General features: G+C 40.1%; 1 protein-coding gene across 1 annotated transcript in view; it reads right to left on the bottom strand.

Moving 5' to 3' along the window:
* The window catches only part of cenpi (centromere protein I), an 86,371-nt gene that overhangs the window by 30,244 nt on the left and 37,027 nt on the right, over positions 1-19,100 (bottom strand). The window contains exons 10-12 of the mRNA XM_048605311.1: positions 18,791-18,922; positions 16,665-16,776; positions 12,384-12,448 (exon numbers count right to left, since the gene is read on the bottom strand). Coding sequence (XP_048461268.1) covers positions 12,384-12,448; positions 16,665-16,776; positions 18,791-18,922 — 309 coding nt within the window. The remainder of the gene's footprint in view (positions 1-12,383; positions 12,449-16,664; positions 16,777-18,790; positions 18,923-19,100) is intronic.

Below are 19,100 nucleotides of genomic sequence, written 5' to 3'. Positions count from 1 at the left end.
ACCCGAAACGTTAACTCTGTTTTCTCCTCCACAGATGCTGCCAGACCTGTTGAGCTTTTCCAGCAACTTTGTTTTTGTTCCTGATTTACAGCATCCGCAGTTCTTTTGGTTTGTATCATGCTCTCTCTGAGTTCACAAACCTGCCATCATCGCTACATCTCTATCTTCATGTAAATTTCCCAGCCAACTACGCCACTATCAAATACCTTTTCTGAAATCCAGCACAGAATAAGCAGAAGTACCTTCCAACTGTACATTAGAAAGACTGAAACTATCATCTCTCTCTATGGCAATTTCTGAGACTAAACCAAACTGTTCACAACCCTGGTGTAACATTTGACCCAAAGATGAACTTCCAATCATGCATCTGTGCCATTGCTAAAAATGCCCATTTCCACCTTCATAATATAACTATATTAACAGCATGGAGTTGCAATCAGTTGTACATACTCAAACAGAACAACTGAAACACACAATAATGTGCTCTGTACAGCCAGGAGACAAAATTACTGGATTTGTTGTTAAATGCATGACTTAATTTATAAACTTTGGCCAGGACAACAGACTACTGCACTGCATATCCAGGTCAGAGACAAAACGGGCCTCAATTTAATGTTTATTTTGACATATCTTTTGTAATGCAGCACATGTTCAATACCACACTGAAGGATCAGTGTTGGGGAATGTAAGACCATATGACATAGGAGCAGAAATTAGGCCTTTAGCCCATCGAGTCTGCTCCACCATTCAATCATGGCTGATAAGGTCCTCAACCTCATTCTCCCGCTTTCCCCCCGTAACCCTTGATCCCCTTGATAATCAAGAACCTATCTATCTCAGTCTTTAATATACTGAATTCCCCCATCATCCTTCTAAACTCCAATGAGTATAGTCCCAGAGTCCTCAAACGTTCCTCATATGTTAAGCTTTCTATTCCTGGAACCATTCTCGTGAACATCCCCTGAACCCGCTCCAGGGCCAGTACATCCTTCCTGAGATATGGGGCCCAAAACTGCATACAATACTCCAAATGTGGCCTGACCAGAGCCTTATAAAGCCTCAGTAGTACATCCCTGCTTTTATATTCAAGTCCTCCCAAAATAAATGCCAACATTGCATTTGCCTTCCTGACTACTGACTCAATCTGCAGGTTTACCTTGACAGAATCCTGGACTAGAACTCCCAAGTTTCTTTGCACTTCAGACTTCTGAATTTTCTCCCCATTTAGAAAATAGTCCATGCTTTTATTCTTCTTACCAAAGTGCATGACCTCACACTTTCCCACATTGTACTCCATCTGCCACTTCTTTGCCCACTCTCCTAACCTGTCCAAATCCTTCTACAGCCTCCCCACCTCCTCAATACTACCTGTCCCTCTACCTATCTTTGTATCGTCTGCAAACTTAACCAGAATGCCCACAGTTCCTTTATCTAGGTCACTAATGTATAAAGTGAAAAGTTGTGGTCCCAACACTGACCCTTGCGGAACACCACTTGTCACCGGCTGCCATCCTGAGACGAACCCTTTTATCACCACTCTCTGCTTTCTGCCAGACAGCCAATCTTCTATCCATGCTAGCACCTTGCCTCGAACACCATGAGCCCTTATCTTACTCAGCAGCCTCCTGTGCAGCACCTTGTCAAAGGCCTTCTTGAAGTCCAGGTAGATAACATCCATTGGCTCTCCGTGGTCTACCCTGCTCATTACTTCCTCGAAGAATTCTAGCAGATTTGTCAGGCATGACCTCCCCTTGATGAAACCATGCTGACTTTGCCCTACTTTACCATATACTTCCAAATATTCAGAAATCTCATTTTTTACAATAGACTCCAAAATTTTACCCACGACTGAGGCTAGGCTAATCGGCCTGTAATTTTCCATCTTTTGCCTTACTCCCTTTTTAAACAGGGGTGTCCCGTTAGCAATTTTTCAGTCCTCTGGGGCCCTCCCTGACTCCAGCAATGTGATATTTTCATTTGAGGCAGAGTTGAGAGCAATTGTTTCTGTTTAAGATGAGCAGAGAAGCTCTTTCTACTTAAGAGGACAATACTAACGTAGTAACAGCAGCTTACATTTATACACTGCCTTCATTGAAACAAAAGGACTTATGGTACTTCACAAGTGCATTATCAAACAAAGTATGACAGCAAGATATGAGGTCAGTTGACCAAAAGCTTGGCCAAAGACACAGTTTTAAAGGTAGGTCTTAAAAGAGGAAATCAAGGTAAAGAGGCAGAGGGATAGGGAGGATAGTTTAAAACATAGGACTCTTGAACTGACAGCATGCCCACAAACATTGAAACAATTAAAATTACGAATGCAGAAGAGGTTAGGACTAGAAGAGCAAAGATATCCTGGAGTGGTCTGGGGCTGGAGGAGAAGATTTCAAAATTATAGAGGCGCAAGGCCATGTAGGCAAAAGAAAACAAGAACAAGAATTTGAATATCTGATGATTGATCGATCAAGACATTGTTTAACTGGAAACAATGGAATTCAGTAAGCACTGGGGATAGGGGAATGATTCTCTGTGCAAATGATGCTACAAGCAGCACAGCTTTGGGTGATCTCAAGTTTGCTGAAGGCAGACTGTGGGAGACCAATTTGAAGTATATTATTATAATTCATTCACAGGATGGGGACATCACTGAGGAAGTATTTATTGCCCATTAGATGGCAGTGGTGAGCAGTATGCTTGAACTACGGTAGTCCATATGGTGCAGGGGTTACCTCACAGTGCTGGCAGGGATAGGGTTCCAGGTTTTTGACCCTGTGAGTGAAGAGTGGCAATATAGCTGCAAGTTAGGATGGTGGATGGTCTGGAAGAGAAATTACAAGTGGGGCTGTTTGCATGTACTTTCTGCCATCGTCATTCTAGGCAGTAAAAGCTCCAGAAACCAACAGAAAGAGAAACTCAGCAGGGCTAGTAACATCTGTGGAGACAGAAACAGAATTAATGTTTTGAGACACTTCTTTGGAACCCGTTCCATCAAATGCTTCTGGCTGAAGCTACTTACAAATGCTTTGGCCTAATCTTTTTCATTGATGTGCAGTGTTATCGGGATATTTAGTGTTTCCTCCCCCAGTGGATTGTTCAAGTGTCCACCACCATTCACAACTGGGTGCAACATGATGTGCAGAGCTTACATCTGATCTGTTGGTTGTCAGATTGCTGAGCCCTGTCTATTGCAGGCTGCTTCCAATGTTTAGCATTCAAGTTTTTCTGCATTTTACTTTTACCAAGTTGACACCTGTTTCTTTAAAGACATGCCTGGTGTTGCTCCTGGCATGCTCTCCTGCACTCTTCTTTGAGTCAAAGTTGATTCCCCTGGCTTGATAGTTTAACATGGAGAATGGATTCATCAGCTGAAAGAAAGCATTGGGTGGTAACCAGCAAGCTTCCTTGCCCATGTTTGACTTGATGCTGTGAGACTTCACATGGGCCGGAATTATGTTGAAGACTTCCGGGACAACTCCCTTTCAACTGTATACCACAGTGTTGACACCTCTAGTGGGTCTGTCCTGTCATTGGGACAGGGGACTCAAGGATGGTGATGTCAGTGTCATTGAAGGAACATATAATTCCATGAAAATGACTGTCAGGCTGTAGCCTGCCTAGTCTGTGTGGCAGCTCTCCAAATCTGTCTTTCCAAATAAGGGCAACTGTGAGAAACGACTGGTGAGGACTCTGGGAGAAGTCGGCTCACTCACCATGACTGAGAAGGGAATCATGGAGGACCTGGTGGTCAGCAGGAGGAACAGCATCCAACAAAGGGCAGGAGTGAGAAGCAACTGGGGAGGACTCTGACAGAAGTTGGCTCACGCACCACATCTCAGAAGGGATTATGGGGAACCTGGTGTCAAAGAATGGTGAAGCCCCAAATAATACATGACTGTTGTGTTTTCCCCTCTCACTCCTCTTTGAACCAAAAGAAAAGGAGCTGTTCGAAAATTTATTTGTGGCGTAGAAACAACAGAGCTTAAGCAGTGTGCATCATCTTGATCTGCAAAGATGGCAGGGTCTCTGGGAAAGCAGATGTGTGTAGCTTGTAAACTGTCAGTGGTTTTCAATCTACAGGACATCCAGGATGTCACATTTGCACTCTTTGAACAACATGTGATTCAGTTAGAGTAGTGACTCTCCTCAATGCACTCCACACAAGGAGATAGGTTTCTGGAATAGTCATACCAGAGAGTGGGGGAGCATTTGCATGATAGGCAGGCAAGGACGAGTACAGAAATGGCAAATGAGTGGGTGACCATTTGCCAAAAGGAAAGGAGACAAGTCCAGGAAACTTGGTTGTCCTTGGAACTGTCTTACAGGTATGAAATTTTAGCAAGCGATACGACTTAATAGAGGATGGATGTCACGAGGGAAAATGCTGCCCAAGGATATTCTGGGAAAAGAGTGAGACTGTTAGGCAGAGTAGAAAGGTTGTAGTCGTGGCTGACTCAATAACTCAAGGGATAGACAGTCTAATTTGCAGCCAAGATTGTAAGTCCTGTATAGTCTGTTGTCTCCTGGGTCCAAGGGCTTAGCTGGATAAACTTCTAGAAAGGGAGGGTGAACGACCAGTAGTTGTGGTTCATGTGGGTGCTAACAACATAGGGAGGGATAGCATGAAGGACTTGCACGATCAATATCAGGAGTTAGGAGTAGATTAAAACACAGGACCTACAGGGTAGTAATGTCACAAATACTAATTGTGCTACATGCTGCATCATTTACACAAAAGCATATCAAGGAAGGGAAATCGGGGCTTGAGAGATGGTGCAGAAGGGAAGGGTTTAGATTTTTGGATCACTGGGGTCACTTTTGGGAAAGAAGAAAGTTGTTCAGAAGGGATGAGCTTCATCTGAGCAGAAGTGGAACTAATCTCCTGGCTCAGGGAGTAAATAATGTAGTGGGTGTGGATTAAAACTTGTAAGGGTGAGTTGACTAATGGGCCTAGTTTTGGAAGTATCAGCAAAGGCAAAAAGAAAGATAGGGAACGGCGAAAAGAAGTGAGGGAAGGCTTGATTGTTGACAGTGAACAAGGAAATGGTCACCTTCTAATGGCAAGGAAGAGATAAGGACAGGGTTAAATTTTATGTATGGAAATACATTGAACAATCATGAACAAAATTGGAAAACTGGTAGCAGAAATTGCTCTGGAGGATATGACATCGTAGCATTGACAGAAATGTGGCTCAAGCCAGACAGGACTGGATACTTGACATTCCGGGTTAAACGGATTTTAGTAAAAACACCGTGGGTAAAAGGGGAGGATGTGTAGCAGTCTTGGTCAAAGATATATTGCCCTTGAACGAGATGCATTTCCTGAATTAGAATCTGTATGGTTGGAAGTGAGGAACAGTAAAGGAGCAGTGATCTTGCTGGGTACTTTTATTGACTTCAAATAGTGGGGAAGAAATAAAAGAGACGATTTGAAGGCAAATTATGGAAATGAGGAAAAGTAGGGTTGTGGTAGTTGGTAATTTCAATTACCTGTGCGTAGATTGGGAAAAAGATAGAGTGTGAGGTACAGAAAGGGAGAAATTCCTTCAATGTGTGCAGGATAACTTTTTGGAACAGTACATTTCAGTCCTACCAGGGAGGGAGCTGTACTGGATCTAGGAAGTCAAGCAGGCCAAGTAGAGTATGTCAGATTTGGGGAGCATTTAGGAAACAGCAATCTTAATATAAGTTTCAATACTAAGCTGGTAAAGAATAAAAATCAGTCAATGATTCAAATACCAAACTGTAAAAGGGCAGATTTTAGATATTTAAAAGTTGAACTGGAACAGTTAATTAGAAATACATTTCGGATAAAACGGTAGATGAAAAATGGGAGATTTTCAAAAGAGAGATGAATAGATTGCAAGCTAGGTACATATTCATGAGAAATAAATACGGGCAATCCAAAGCTGGAGCACCTTGGATGAGTAAGGATACTTATCAGAAAATAAAGAAGAAAAAGGAGGCATAAAATTCATTCTGGAATAACAATAGCAACAGAAATCAGAAAGAGTATCTCAAATGCAGGAGAGAGACTAAGGCTGGAAAAAGAAAGGCTTAGAGGAATCAGAAGGAAAGGATGTCACACTGCATTGAAACAAATAGAAAAATGTCCTTCAAACAAATTAATAGTGAAAGACTGGTGAAGGATAGAGTGGAGCCCATAAGGAATAAGCTGGGTGAGCTGCCTACTGAAGCAAAGTATTTCTGCCAGACCCTAAATGAGTACTTAGCTTATTTTTTACCAAATTAGAAAATGGTGATAATAGCTTGGTTGAAAATGTGAGTGTTGAGCAACTAAGTAGTATAGTGATAGATAAAGAAGAGGTGCTAAAAAGGATGGCAGCATTCCAGGTAGAGAGGTCACCAGTCCTGGATAGATACATCCTCGATTGTTGAGAGGGGTAAGGGACCAAAATGTGAAGCAGCTGACAGAAATTTTCCAGGCCTCTTGGAACACAGGACTGCAAATGTGATGCTGTTGTTTAAGAAAGGGGCAAAGGATGACACAGCTAACTACAGACCTGTTAGCTGATGTTAATAATGGGAAAACTGCTGGAGATCATAATGTGAGATAAGGGATATATAAACTTACAGAAAAAAAAGTTAATACTTGACAGTCAACATGGCTTTGTCAAGGGCAGGTCATGTGTGACAAACTGATTTGAGTTATTTGATGAGGTGGAATAGGCAATGGATGAGGGTAGTGCTGTGGATGTTGTATATTTGGACGTTCAGAAAGCATCTACACTGTGCTATGTGGCAGAATGAGGCAAATTAATAATGCTTGGGATTGATCCTTGGCAGTGTGGATTAAAAGTTGGTTAAAAGATAGGAAACAGTTTGTATGTGGGCATTTCTTGGATTGGAGATGAATAGAAAGTGTTCCCCAGGGATTGGTGTTGGGAGGCTTGGTTTTTTGAGTTTTAAATGATTTGGAGATGGGTGTTTCAGGACAATATCCCTAAATTTGGATATGATACTAACCTAGGAAGAACAGTGAATTGCGAGGATAATGCTGAGCAACTTCAGAGGGACACTGACAAAATTCAATGCGGAGAAATTTCAGGTAGTGCAATTCGAGAGGAGAAACAGAGACAACAAATACTCAATCGTACAACTATGAGTAGAATACAGGAGTACAGGACATAATTCTTTGAAGTTGGCCAGGCAAGTTGAAACAGTTAGAATCATTAAGTCACAGAGCTGTACAGCATGGAAACAGATCCTTTGGTCCTACTCATCTATTCTGACCAGATATCCTAAATTAATCTAGTCCCATTTGCCAGCATTTGGCCCATATACTTGTTAAGAAAGCTTATAGGATCCTAGGGTTTATAAATAGAGGAATAGAATATTAAAGCAAGGAAGTGATGCTGCACCTCTACAAATCATTGGGAGTAGTGTGTTCAGTTCTGGGTACTTTATTTAAGTAAGGATGTTAAAACCTTGGAGAGAGTGCAAAGGAGATTTACTGGAATGATACCAGGAATGAGGGATCTTAAATACATGGCAAGATTAGAGAAATTGGGCTTATTCTCTTTGGAGTAGAGGAGATTATGAGGTGACCTTATAGACATGCTCAAAATTACAAACTTTTTTTTTTTTTTAAAAAGAATAGAGGATGTTCTGTTTCCATTAGTTGGCATGTCAGTAACAAGGGATCTCAATTTCAAGGTCAGCAGCAAGGGAGCTAGAGTGAGATGAGAAACTCTTTATTCCAAAAGTTTTTAGGATTTGTGACATGTTGCCTGCGAGAGTGGTGGAGGCATATTCCATATGTGGTTCCAAAAGAGAGCTGAATATATATTTGAAAGTGATCAATTTAAGCGGCTACGGAGATAGGGCTGGAGAATGGGACTAAGTGGATCAGTCTTTCAAGAGCCAGTACAGACATGATGTGTAGATTGGCCTCCTTCTGTACTGTAAAATTCCATGATTGTAAGCCCTGGGATGTCAGTCTGGAGGACACTGCAGAGCAGACAAGGTTGGGTTAGTCATTGTTGCTTCCAGAACCTTGGTCAATGCTGGGTAGTCAATCCTATTTCATTTCTTTTAGGAGTTGTATCTAACCACTACCAAGTCTAAGTGGTTTATTATGCCGCTTTAAAGGGCATTTAAGAGGCAACAACATTGCTTTAAATTTGGAGTCATACGTAGGCCAGACCAGGTGAGGATGGAAGATTTTTCTTTTCAAAGTCATTGGGAACGATCTGTATTTTTACAACAATCAAAAATAGTGTCATAGTCACCAGTAGGACAGCTTTTAGATCCAGATTTTATTAAGTTTATTCAAATTTCACCAGCGACTATGGGGAGAATTCATACCATTGTCCCCGAAGCATCGGCCTGGGTGTCAAGTCGTGACAATACCAAGCTACTCTGTATTGGAGTCATCAAGTCTGGAGGAAATCAAGGCAGAAATTAGAATTTGAATAGGTGGGCTAAGGTACAGGTGAAATTATAGAAATGGAAAGAGATCATTTCAGTGACAGCATGTACATGAAATCAGAAGCTTCTCAAGAGACAAATGTGACCCCTTCTTAGTCATTAATGTCTTACTTACTGTTTTTATTATGCTAGTTTGAAACTATGTATTGTGAATACTGAAGTAAACTTAAAATGACAAGTCTTATATTTACAGTCACTATTAAAAGTCTCATCATTTTTTTGGCACCTGTCTTCATTCTATTTCCTAAGAGGGTCCAATTTACCCTCTACCTCCCTGCTTTTCACTATTTGCACCCCTTTGGTAATTCTCTTGTTTCTGGAAGGAAGAAAATGGTAATATAAAAGGGAGACTGAGAGGCTGTACTAGAGGGATATAGTTCACAATTGTTGATAACTCTAAAGCAGGGCATACAAATATACCAACCAACTACTAAGAACCATCAGTCAAAGGAGCTTTACAGCAGAGGCTATTAAAGATTGCCATGTGTTTCAGGTGGACTTGCAGCCTCCTCCCATTGCATGCACTGTTCTGAAATGACAGTTTATGACCACCATCATCTTTAACATCCCAAAGCTGTAAACAGAATCATCTGCACACAAAAATTCAGCAGGTGGATTATAGATTCATTGTTCTCTAAAAGCAAATTATTCCATCATCATTTCCACTGTAAAAGCAAATTTAGAAGTTGCCACATCAAGAATAAATGGCATTAACAAACCAAGCCTCTGCAATTTTTAATAACTGTGTCACTGATTGCAGACGTATATCCATACATGCTCCCATCAGACATGTGAAATCTAGAAAGTGTGCTCTTTTTCCAATGTGCCCCTTGCTTGAGACCAGCATCAGATGGTTGTGCAAATTAATATTTGTTTCCACTACAGATGCCTATTCCTGATAAATAGTAACATTGTGAGCACATATCCTTGCCATGTCCTAAGTACTGGCCACAGTTTTGCAAGGAAACACATGGAATGGTACCAGTGTTCACAATGAGGATGAAGACAATGTATACAGTAAGCAACTTGACACCCAAGAAGTGTTTAATGGTGAATGCTTACAAGACTGTGAACGAAGGGACACTTTCAGGTGAAGGCTTGGGACACAAAGGTCACCTGTGTCTCCAAAGAAATTCAAGAAATTTGAAGGGTACGAGAACATAATAAGCAGCCACCCCTTTGGCCCGGCAAAACTGCTCTGCCATTCATTAAGATCATGGCTGGATTTTCTGTGGCCTTAACTTCACTTTCGTGTCGGATCTCTGACTCTCTTGTGAATAAAGAATCTGTAACCCAGCCTAGAATATTCAAAGATGTAGGAAAGAAAATTCCAAAGTTGGACAACCCTCGGAACAAATTTCTCCTCAATTTTAAATTGAGATCTCCTTATTCTGAAACTGTGTTCCCTAATTCCAAATTCCTTACCTAAGGGAAACACCCTCTTAGCACTTATGCTATGAAGCTCTCTCAGGTTATATGTTTTAACAAAATCATCTCGCCCTCTTATAAGTTTCAATGTGCTTCGGCCCTACCTGCTCAACCTTTCCTCATAAGAAAATGCTTCCATCCCATCAATGTCGAACAGAATTTTTTTATTTTATAGAATCCCTTCAGTGTGGAAACAAGCCCTTCGGCCCAACAAGTCCACACCAACCCACAGATCATCCCACCCAGACCCATCCCCCTATAACCCACCTAACCGACACATCCCTGAACACTACGGGAAATTTAGCATGGCCAATCCACCTAGCCTGCACATCTTTGGACTGTGGGAGGAAACCCACGCAGACACGAGGAGAATGTACAAACTCCACACAGACAGTCGCCCGAGGGTGGAATCGAACCCGGGTCCCTGACGCTGTGAGGCAGCAGTGCTCACCACTGAGCCACCGTGCCGCCCCGAGTGTAGTGGACCTTTGCTAACCTGCTCCTAATGTGAGTATATCCCACTTCAAATGAAGAGAACAAAACAGTACACAGTACTCTTGGTGTAGACTCACTAATGCCCTGTACATGTGTGGCAAGGCTTTCCCACTTTTATATTTCATTCTCCTTGTAAAAAAGGCCAACATTAGATTTACTTTCCTGATTGCTTGCTGGACATGAATACCAAACTTTTATAGTTCGTGCACAAGCGTGTCCAGCTCCTTCTATACCACAGGATTGTGCAGTGTTGCCAATTAAAAATAAAATCTGCTTTTCTAGTCTTCTAGCAAAGTGGACTGCCCCAGATTTTTCCTAATTGTACACTATCTGCCATTTTCTTGCCCCACTTGTTTAATCTATCTCTATTGTTTTGTAAATTCTGTTCTTCCAAGAACTTGCTCTCCTACCTAATGTTTTCTCATCAGAAAACAGAGGTAGTACACTGCATCCTTTGAAAGTGCAGATGGCTCATATTTTGCATGCACAAGGAAGATTTTTAAATTTCTCTGACATCTTACCAAATTAGTGCTATCCTTGAAGATATACATCACTCCAAAGTGCATTTACACACCTCCCATAGTAAATATCTGAATGCAAGATCTCTGCAGACATCAAAACTACCCAACGGTAAGAGAGTTTCAGTCTTGCATCCAAAATAATTTTACAATGATTAACTCCTTAGGGTTGCTGCAAGCCACCAAATCAGTAGAAAAGAATGCTTAAACGCATTCTGAACTCATAGCAAACTACATTATAGGGAAATGTGCATCACTGTTGGTTTTTCCATATAAACATATTTGTAAATTTTAAGGAAAATATGTAACTGTTGCAATAAATTTCACAGGTCCACAGTGGGACAATCTCAATTTCATCTCCCATAACTACTAATTTTAGTTCATATTCACTGCCAAATGACTGCTTAAACAACAGTATTACCCAACAATGGCAAAAATGAAATTATTCGTTAGTTCTGCTTCAGTTATCTCATGCCAGCATAGGCATACACGCCTTTATGAAAAGTTACTGAAAAGCATCTGGCAAAACAAAGTTTAAAGTAAATCAACAAACTGTATCATTTTACATGAAAATTAACAATTAACTCTGAATTATCTTTGTAGCATAATGCAGCTATTTCCCGCTACCCCTTAAATCAAAGAATAAAAATACAATGTTATTCCACCAGCCGAGGCAAAACTCACTCTCATTCTAGCTGACCCTTAGCTTAATTGGTCCTGCCTTCAGGTTACAAGCACTACAGGTTCTTTCACCATTCTCAAGTATTTAAGTATCTTTAAGTCTTGGGTAAGAAAGAAAAAGCTGAAAAACAATTCCTTTTCCTTTAAAAGATACCTGGCAAATTGTGGGTGTGTTGGAGATGATATTTTCCAACATATGTGTACATAAACATGTATCTGTGTGCATATATGTGTGTGCATGCGCATGTGAGGGAATAGATGATGGATTGATAAGATATTTTATCTTTTCCTTTTTCTGGATTTTTTTGTGTACAATAACAAAGCAACACATTCAAATTCCTGCATCCCTGAGCAGTGGGCAAGAATCTAGCATATCCAGCAAATGGAAATCAAAACAATAAAAAACCCACTAACTTAATTTCAAAATAACTGAAGATAATCAAATGGCTAAAGAACAAAATTTCAACGGATGTGAAGCAAAGGTTTGGCAAACACAACAAAAGTGATTAAAGAAGCGTCTGGATTAGGTAGCTAACCAACAATTTGAAGAGTATTTCAGAAAAAGACTGCTGAAAATGGATATTCAGGAAGGCAAAATAAAAACAAAGTTACTATTCTGAAGCATACTCATGGTTTTTAACACTATGCAATTGTCAACAAGACCTACACATTTTTTAAAAAAAGCAGTATTTCTATTTATGCTAAGGTGGCTTAAAATATCCTTTTTGGTAACAGAAAACACAGAAATCACAGTTAATGAACACTCTTTCAAGGGAAAATCAAGAGGGAGTAAATAAACAGACGTCTCCTTACCTTAAAATAAATTGAGGAAGTGAAGAACAGCTTCATTAATGGATCAAAATAAAAAGAAATCATATCTGCAATTGTACAAAACAATGTGAACAATATTTTGACACTCATAAGAACTATTTAAGAAAGACAGGTTAGAGCGTAGAAAGGTTTTCAAAAAAAAAAAATTTAAAATATTGGAACTTCCAAATGCCACCATGCAAATAACCAGAGGCCAATTGCTTAATTCTAGAAAGAAATAAATTATCAAATTTTCACATTTTACAGGTACTCTTCACAAGGCTGTTAAAAGATCATTATTTTAAAATAATGTCAGAATGGCTTTACTGGGTCAAGGAATTGTTTTCAATCTAGATCCCAAGACCCTTCATAGTACACTTTTATCCCTGAACTACAATGCATTACTGTCTTATACCTCTACTGCTTTCATTACTTCCAAACACTGGCCCCTCCCTTTCAACATTTGTAAATTGCCTTAGACTATTTTCAGGTTTTTCTGAAGGTTAATACACAGGATCATTTGACAGTTAGGAAGGCAAATGCAATATTGGCATTAATTTCAAGAGGACTAGAATACAATTGCAGAGATGTACTGTTGAGGCTGTACAAGGCTCTGGTCAGGCTGCATTTGGAACATTGTGAGCAGTTTTAGGCCCCTTTTCTAGGGAAAGAGGTGGTGGCACTGGAGGGAGTCCACAGGAGATTCGCAAGAATGATCCCGGTGATGAAAGCTTGTCATGCAGGGTGCAGTTGAGGATTCTGGGTCTATACTGAAATGGAGTATAGAAGGATGAGGGGCATCTAATTGAAACTGACAGAATACAGAGAGGCTGGATAGCGTGGACATGGAGAAGAGAGACTAGGACTCAACAGTACTGAGAGGAATTCCTTCAGCTAGAGAATGGTTAATCTGTTGAACCCAAGCCCATTGAGTGTATTTGAACAGGGATAGGTTCTTGGTTAGTAAGGGAGTCAAGGGTTACAGGGAGAAGGCAGGAGAATGGGGTTAAGAAACATATCAGCAATGATTGAATGAGAGAACAGACTTGATGGGCCAAATGGCCTAATTGGACTTCTATATGGTCTTAAAGGTCTTAGATATTTCCACGCAATACAACACTATAGAATCTCAACTTCTGCATGTTCCAGAGATCCCCAGGTTGCTTCCCCTCTTCAATACTGAAAAAAAATCTGTGCATTATATTACTTATAATTCTTAGTTAACCATGCTGTTTTAATGAAACCTGACACTTTATACAATGTCACTGGAGATATTAAAAAATCTCACAAATAGCACAAATGTGCTTCTTTAGATCTTATTTCCTGTTTTCAAGATTTTTATATTCATGTTAGTATGTCAACATACAGCTCCTCTACACAATAGTTGAGTGATATTCAGCCAATTAAGTCTGCACTGAACTTACAAAGAGCACCCCCTCCATCACATCCCCATAGTTAACCATGCATTTACCATGACTAATCCACATGGCCCACACAACCCTGGACATGGCAGGGAAATGTAGCCTGGCCAGTCCACACAACACATCTTTGGACTGTGTGAGGAAACCAGTGCATCTGGAGGAATCCCACATGAACACAGAGAGAATGTCTATGTGGAGTTTGCACAATCACCCAATGCTGGAATCGAACATGTGTCCCTGGCGCCGAGAGGCAACAGTGCTACCCACTGTTCCTGACAATGGCACAATGGCACAATGGCTCAATGGGAATGCATTAGAGAAAGTGGAGAAGAAATTTACAAGAAGGGTTCCATGGATGAGAAATGGAGTAATGGAGATAGATTGCAGAAAGGAGGACAAAAGGATTGATTAAGAAGGGGAAAAATAGAGTGCAGGGGTAAGCTTGCAGGAACGTACAACTGAATGTAAAAGCTTATGTAGGTATGTGTTAGTGGGGAATGGTGTTGGGGAAATTGCTAGGATTAAAGGCCAATAAATTATATGCTCAGAAAGTGGTCCTATAAATAATAGATGCATTGGTGGTCACTTTGAAGATTCTACAGACTGTGAAACAGTTCCTACATCTGAAGGGTGGTTACTATAACCCCACTATTCAAAAAAGATGGTATGGAAAAACAGGGAATTATAGTCTAGCTAGCCTGACAGCAGTAGTAGGGAACATACCAAAATCCATCATAAAAGATTTAATAGCAGAGCATGGGGAAAAGAGTGACAGGATCTAACAGTCAGCAAGGATTTATTTAATGGAAATCATGCTTGAAAATCTGTTGGAATTTTGCAAGGGTGTAAATGGGAGCCAGTGGATATGGTTTACTTGGACTTTCAGAAGCTTTCAATTAGGTCCCAGACAAGAGATTAGCATTTAAAACTAAAGGGCATGCGTTTGGGGTAGTGTATTGACATGGATAGAGAACTGCTTGACAGACAGGAAACAAGAAACAACAGTAGGAGTAATGGGTCTTTTTCTGAAGCCAGTGACTAGTGGGGTACTGCAGGGATCAGTGCTTGGAACACAGCTATTCACAAAATACATTAATGATTTAAATGAGGGAACTATATGTAATATCTCATAGTAGACAACACGAAACTGGGTGGGAGGGTGAAATGTCAGGTGGATGCAGAGATGATTCAGTGATTTGGAGTGAGTAGACAGTTGCGTGCAAGATGACGTATAGTGTGCGTAAGTGTCAGGTCATTCACTTTGTTATCAAAAACTGGAAGACAGATTGTCTGAATGGCATTAGCTTGGGGAAAGGGGTGGTGCAACAAGATATGATCTCCTTGTACACCAGTCACTGAAAGTAAGCTTGCAGGTTCAATAAGCGGTAAAGAAGGCAAATCATATGTTGGCATTCATAGTAAGACCATTTGAGTGCACGTGCTGGTATGGCTTGCTGCAGTTGCATAGGGCCTTGGTAAGACCATACCTGGAATAATTGAAGTCAAACTTTAAAATGAGCTGACAGAAAAGTGTAATTGATGTCATGTTGAGTTCATCTATAGTCTAATTAAAACCAATAACTAGAGCAGCAGAATTAGGCCATTCAGCCCATTAGGTATGCTCCATCATTCAATCATGGCTGATATGTTTCTGAACCATATTCTCCTGCCTGACCCCCCTGTAACTTTCATGTTCTTCTGAATCAAGAACCTATCTATCTCTGTTATAAGTACACTCATAGCCTTCTGTGGGCGATGAGTTTCATGGATTCACCACCCTCTTGCTGAAGAAATTTCTCATCTCATTTCATCCTCATCTAAAGCATCGGCCCTTCATTCTCGGCTTGTGCCCTCTTTTATATTACTAGCTAGCTCATTCTCGTTATTTCATCTTCTCCCCCTTTATTGCTTCTTCAGTTGTCCTCTGCTAGTTTTTAAAGGCATCCCAATAATCTTCACCACATTATAAGATTTTTCTTTTGCTTTGTGCCGTTTCCAACTTCATTGTCAGCCATGGTTGCCTCGTCCTCCCTTTGGTATGTTTCTTCCTTGGGATGGATTTCTGCTGTGCCTCCCAAATTATCCCCAGAAAGTACTGCCATTGTTACTCCTCCTTCTTCCCTGCTAGGCTCCCCTTCCAAATGGCAGTACAACTCAAAAGGGACAAATGGTCTACACCTGCTATTGTTTTATATTTCTCTCATTAATGGCTAACAATAAAGGAGGTAAAGACAACTTGAAGGGTTCAAACAAGTATTTATCTGGTATAAAATCTACTTATCTCACATAAGAGAGAAGTTACTTCAATTCCTATTTTCAAAACAAGTGACAAAACAGCTGTGGAAACTACTTACTTTGTGAAATAATGCAATAATCTTGAATAAATTTGAGAATTACATTTATGATAATCCAAAATGTGAATCCAGATAGAGAAGAGCTACCTAACCAATCTCCTTCATTTTGAGAAAGTGACATTCCAAGCACTCTGCAGAAAATAAATTTCTAGGAGATTTAGATTTCTAAAAAAGAACTCAGTGCTGCTAAAAGTTGAAAATGGATAAAGAAATTAGCTGCAGAGAAATAGGAGGTACTAGGTGCAGAAATTGAGGTTTGTTGTTGGGGACTTTATGGTTTCTGATTTACATTGTGTCTCTGAATCCAAATCGTCAATGTAAATTGGAATAATTAGCAGATCAGAAATGCAGTTGAATCAGATAAATCAGCTCAAACTTCAAAATTAGATTGAAGAAAACTAGCTGTAAATAAAATTTAGCAGCTGTGAAGTACTGCATATCAGAAAAATAAGTGGCAGAAATAAACCAAGAACAAGTTCACCTCCCAAAAACGTAAAATAGCTACCTACCTGTGCTTGGGGAAATCCTTGTGAGTAAGGCAAGGATCTGAGAGCTACACCACAAACTATCATAAAGAGATAAGCTCTTGAACACAAAATCCTCACAGCATGAAAATCCTTCCTGAAAAACAATTGCATCACAATTTGAAGTATCAAATTTGCAATAATCCCACCTCCACCAGCAACTTGTTCTTTGACTCTAATCCAGAACAAATGCTCAAACATATTCTGATAGTAACTAAATAAGATGGTTTTAAGTAATGGGAAAGGAAGATCAAAATTTTTCTAGGACCATGTTAAAATATTGCAAAATGATTGTTAAGTCCCTGGTGAAGAAATGCAGCAATGTACAGAAACCTTAAATTGCACTTCCTATGGTTTAATTGTGGTCAAACAGACATACGCAATTTATTTTGTAGCATCCATCCAACTCTCAAAAATCTCAACATAGTAAGAACTCTCAATGTAATTTTTCCCAATCACATGCCAGAAACCTCATCAATTTTCAGACCAGAGTGCCTGTTTTCTCTGTATACCATCTTTCAGTATACACCTGCAACAGTTGTGATTAGCATTGCCATGATATAATCAAAAGGTCTAGTTGTGATATAAACACATTAGTGTACAAGTACATAGGAAGATAGGTACAGGAATAGGCTATTCAGCACCCACCAATCCTGCTCTGCTCTTCCATTCCATAAGAATGGAGCGACACAGTGGCTCAGTGGTTGTTAGCACTGCTGCCTCACAGTGCCAGGGACCCGGGTTCAATTCCACCCTCGGGCAACAGCCTGTGTAGAGTTTACACATTCTGCCCATGTTTGCACGGGTTTCCACCAGTTGTTCCGGTTTCCTCCACTGTTCATTGAGCAAGTTAGGTGGATTGGCCATGCTAAATTACCCAAAATGTTCAGGGATGTGTAGGTTAGGCGCATTAACCAGGGGAAATGCAGGGATAAGGTGGGGGATGGGTCTAGGTTGGATGCTCAGTAGGTCGGTGTGGACTCATTGGGCCAAATGGTCTGTTTCCATATTGTTGGGATTCTAAGATCTAAGATTGTGGCTGATCTAATTCCATATGCCTGCCTTCAGCCCATATCCCTCGATACCGTTGCTTAATAAAAAAGTTGTCTCAGAATTAATTGAACAATTAAATTAGCATTGACTGCCATTTGAAAAAGAGTTCCAAATCTCTACCACTCTTTGCATGTTGATGTGATTTCTAACATCTCTCCTGAATAGCCTGGCCCAAATACTTAGTCTATGCCTTTGGTTCTAGAATCTTCAATCAGTGGAAATAGTTTATCTACCCTGTCTTCCCATGTTGATCTTCTGAGGACTTCGATTAGATTACCCTTAACCTTCTGAATTCTAGAGAATGGTGCCCAGATCTACTCACACTCTAAAGGGGTCCAACCAGGATTTTGTATAACTGCAGCATAACTTCTGTATCCCAAACTTCAGCCCTTTCACATGAAGGTAAGGATTCCATTAGCCTTTTGGCTATTTTCTGTATCTACTTGTGGCATCTCAAAGAGCTATGCACCTGAACCCCCAAATCTCATTGGACATTCACTGTATTAAACTCTGTGCCTTCTGAAAAAACCTGATCTTTCCTTTTTAGGTCCAAAATGGATAGCCTCACACTTGCTTATATTAAAATCCATCTGCCACAGCTTTTCTCATTCACCTAATCAATTAATATCCTGTTGTAATTTTGTACTGTCCTCAACACTGTCTACAATACTGCAAAATTTTGTCATCAGCAAGCTTGGATATTTGACTTTTTATGCCATAAAAGTAGAAATTCCAATTGTTGATCAAAGTACCATAAAATCTAATCTTGTAGCTTGAGAGGTTCATATGAATAACTGCACCTTAATGGACAAGAGAAAGCTTATCTCGGAGCCCCAATGGCTGCATGCTAGTTGTGATCATCTAACACAAGAAAAATGTGTAATATACAAAAACTGCATGACTACCACTTGTCACTTCTTGATACTTTCAGACACGCATCAGATGATGAAAGCCAAGCAATGACATAGTTCCTAATGATTGCCTTTCTTGTCTTCAGTTTACAAAAGCAGGTGCCTACTTTTCTCAACATGTTCTTTCAGTGCTTCCAGTGTTCTTACCTGTAGAAATTCTTGAGTTCTAATGATGATATTTAGAAATTCAATGAATTCTTTTTCTCTCTGCAATGAGTCACCACTACAATCTGCGAACTCTATTAAAGAGGAAACAAATCTGCTTTGACAAATAGCAATCTTAAGCCTGAATGAGGGGAAAAAAATGTCCTCAGTAACAACAATAATAACAACAACTATTCAATAGGAAATTCATGCACAAAACACCTAAAACTGTATCAGAGATAATAGGAACTGCAGATGCTGGAGAATCTGAGATAACAAGGTGTAGAGCTGGATGAATACAGCAGGCCAAGCA

This window comes from Rhincodon typus, chromosome 14 (genome assembly GCF_021869965.1).
Source record: "Rhincodon typus isolate 14 chromosome 14, sRhiTyp1.1, whole genome shotgun sequence".
NCBI classification, from domain to species: domain Eukaryota; kingdom Metazoa; phylum Chordata; class Chondrichthyes; order Orectolobiformes; family Rhincodontidae; genus Rhincodon; species Rhincodon typus.
The sequence above is the reverse complement of the archived record's forward strand: the minus strand, read 5'-3'. Positions and strand labels throughout refer to the sequence as shown.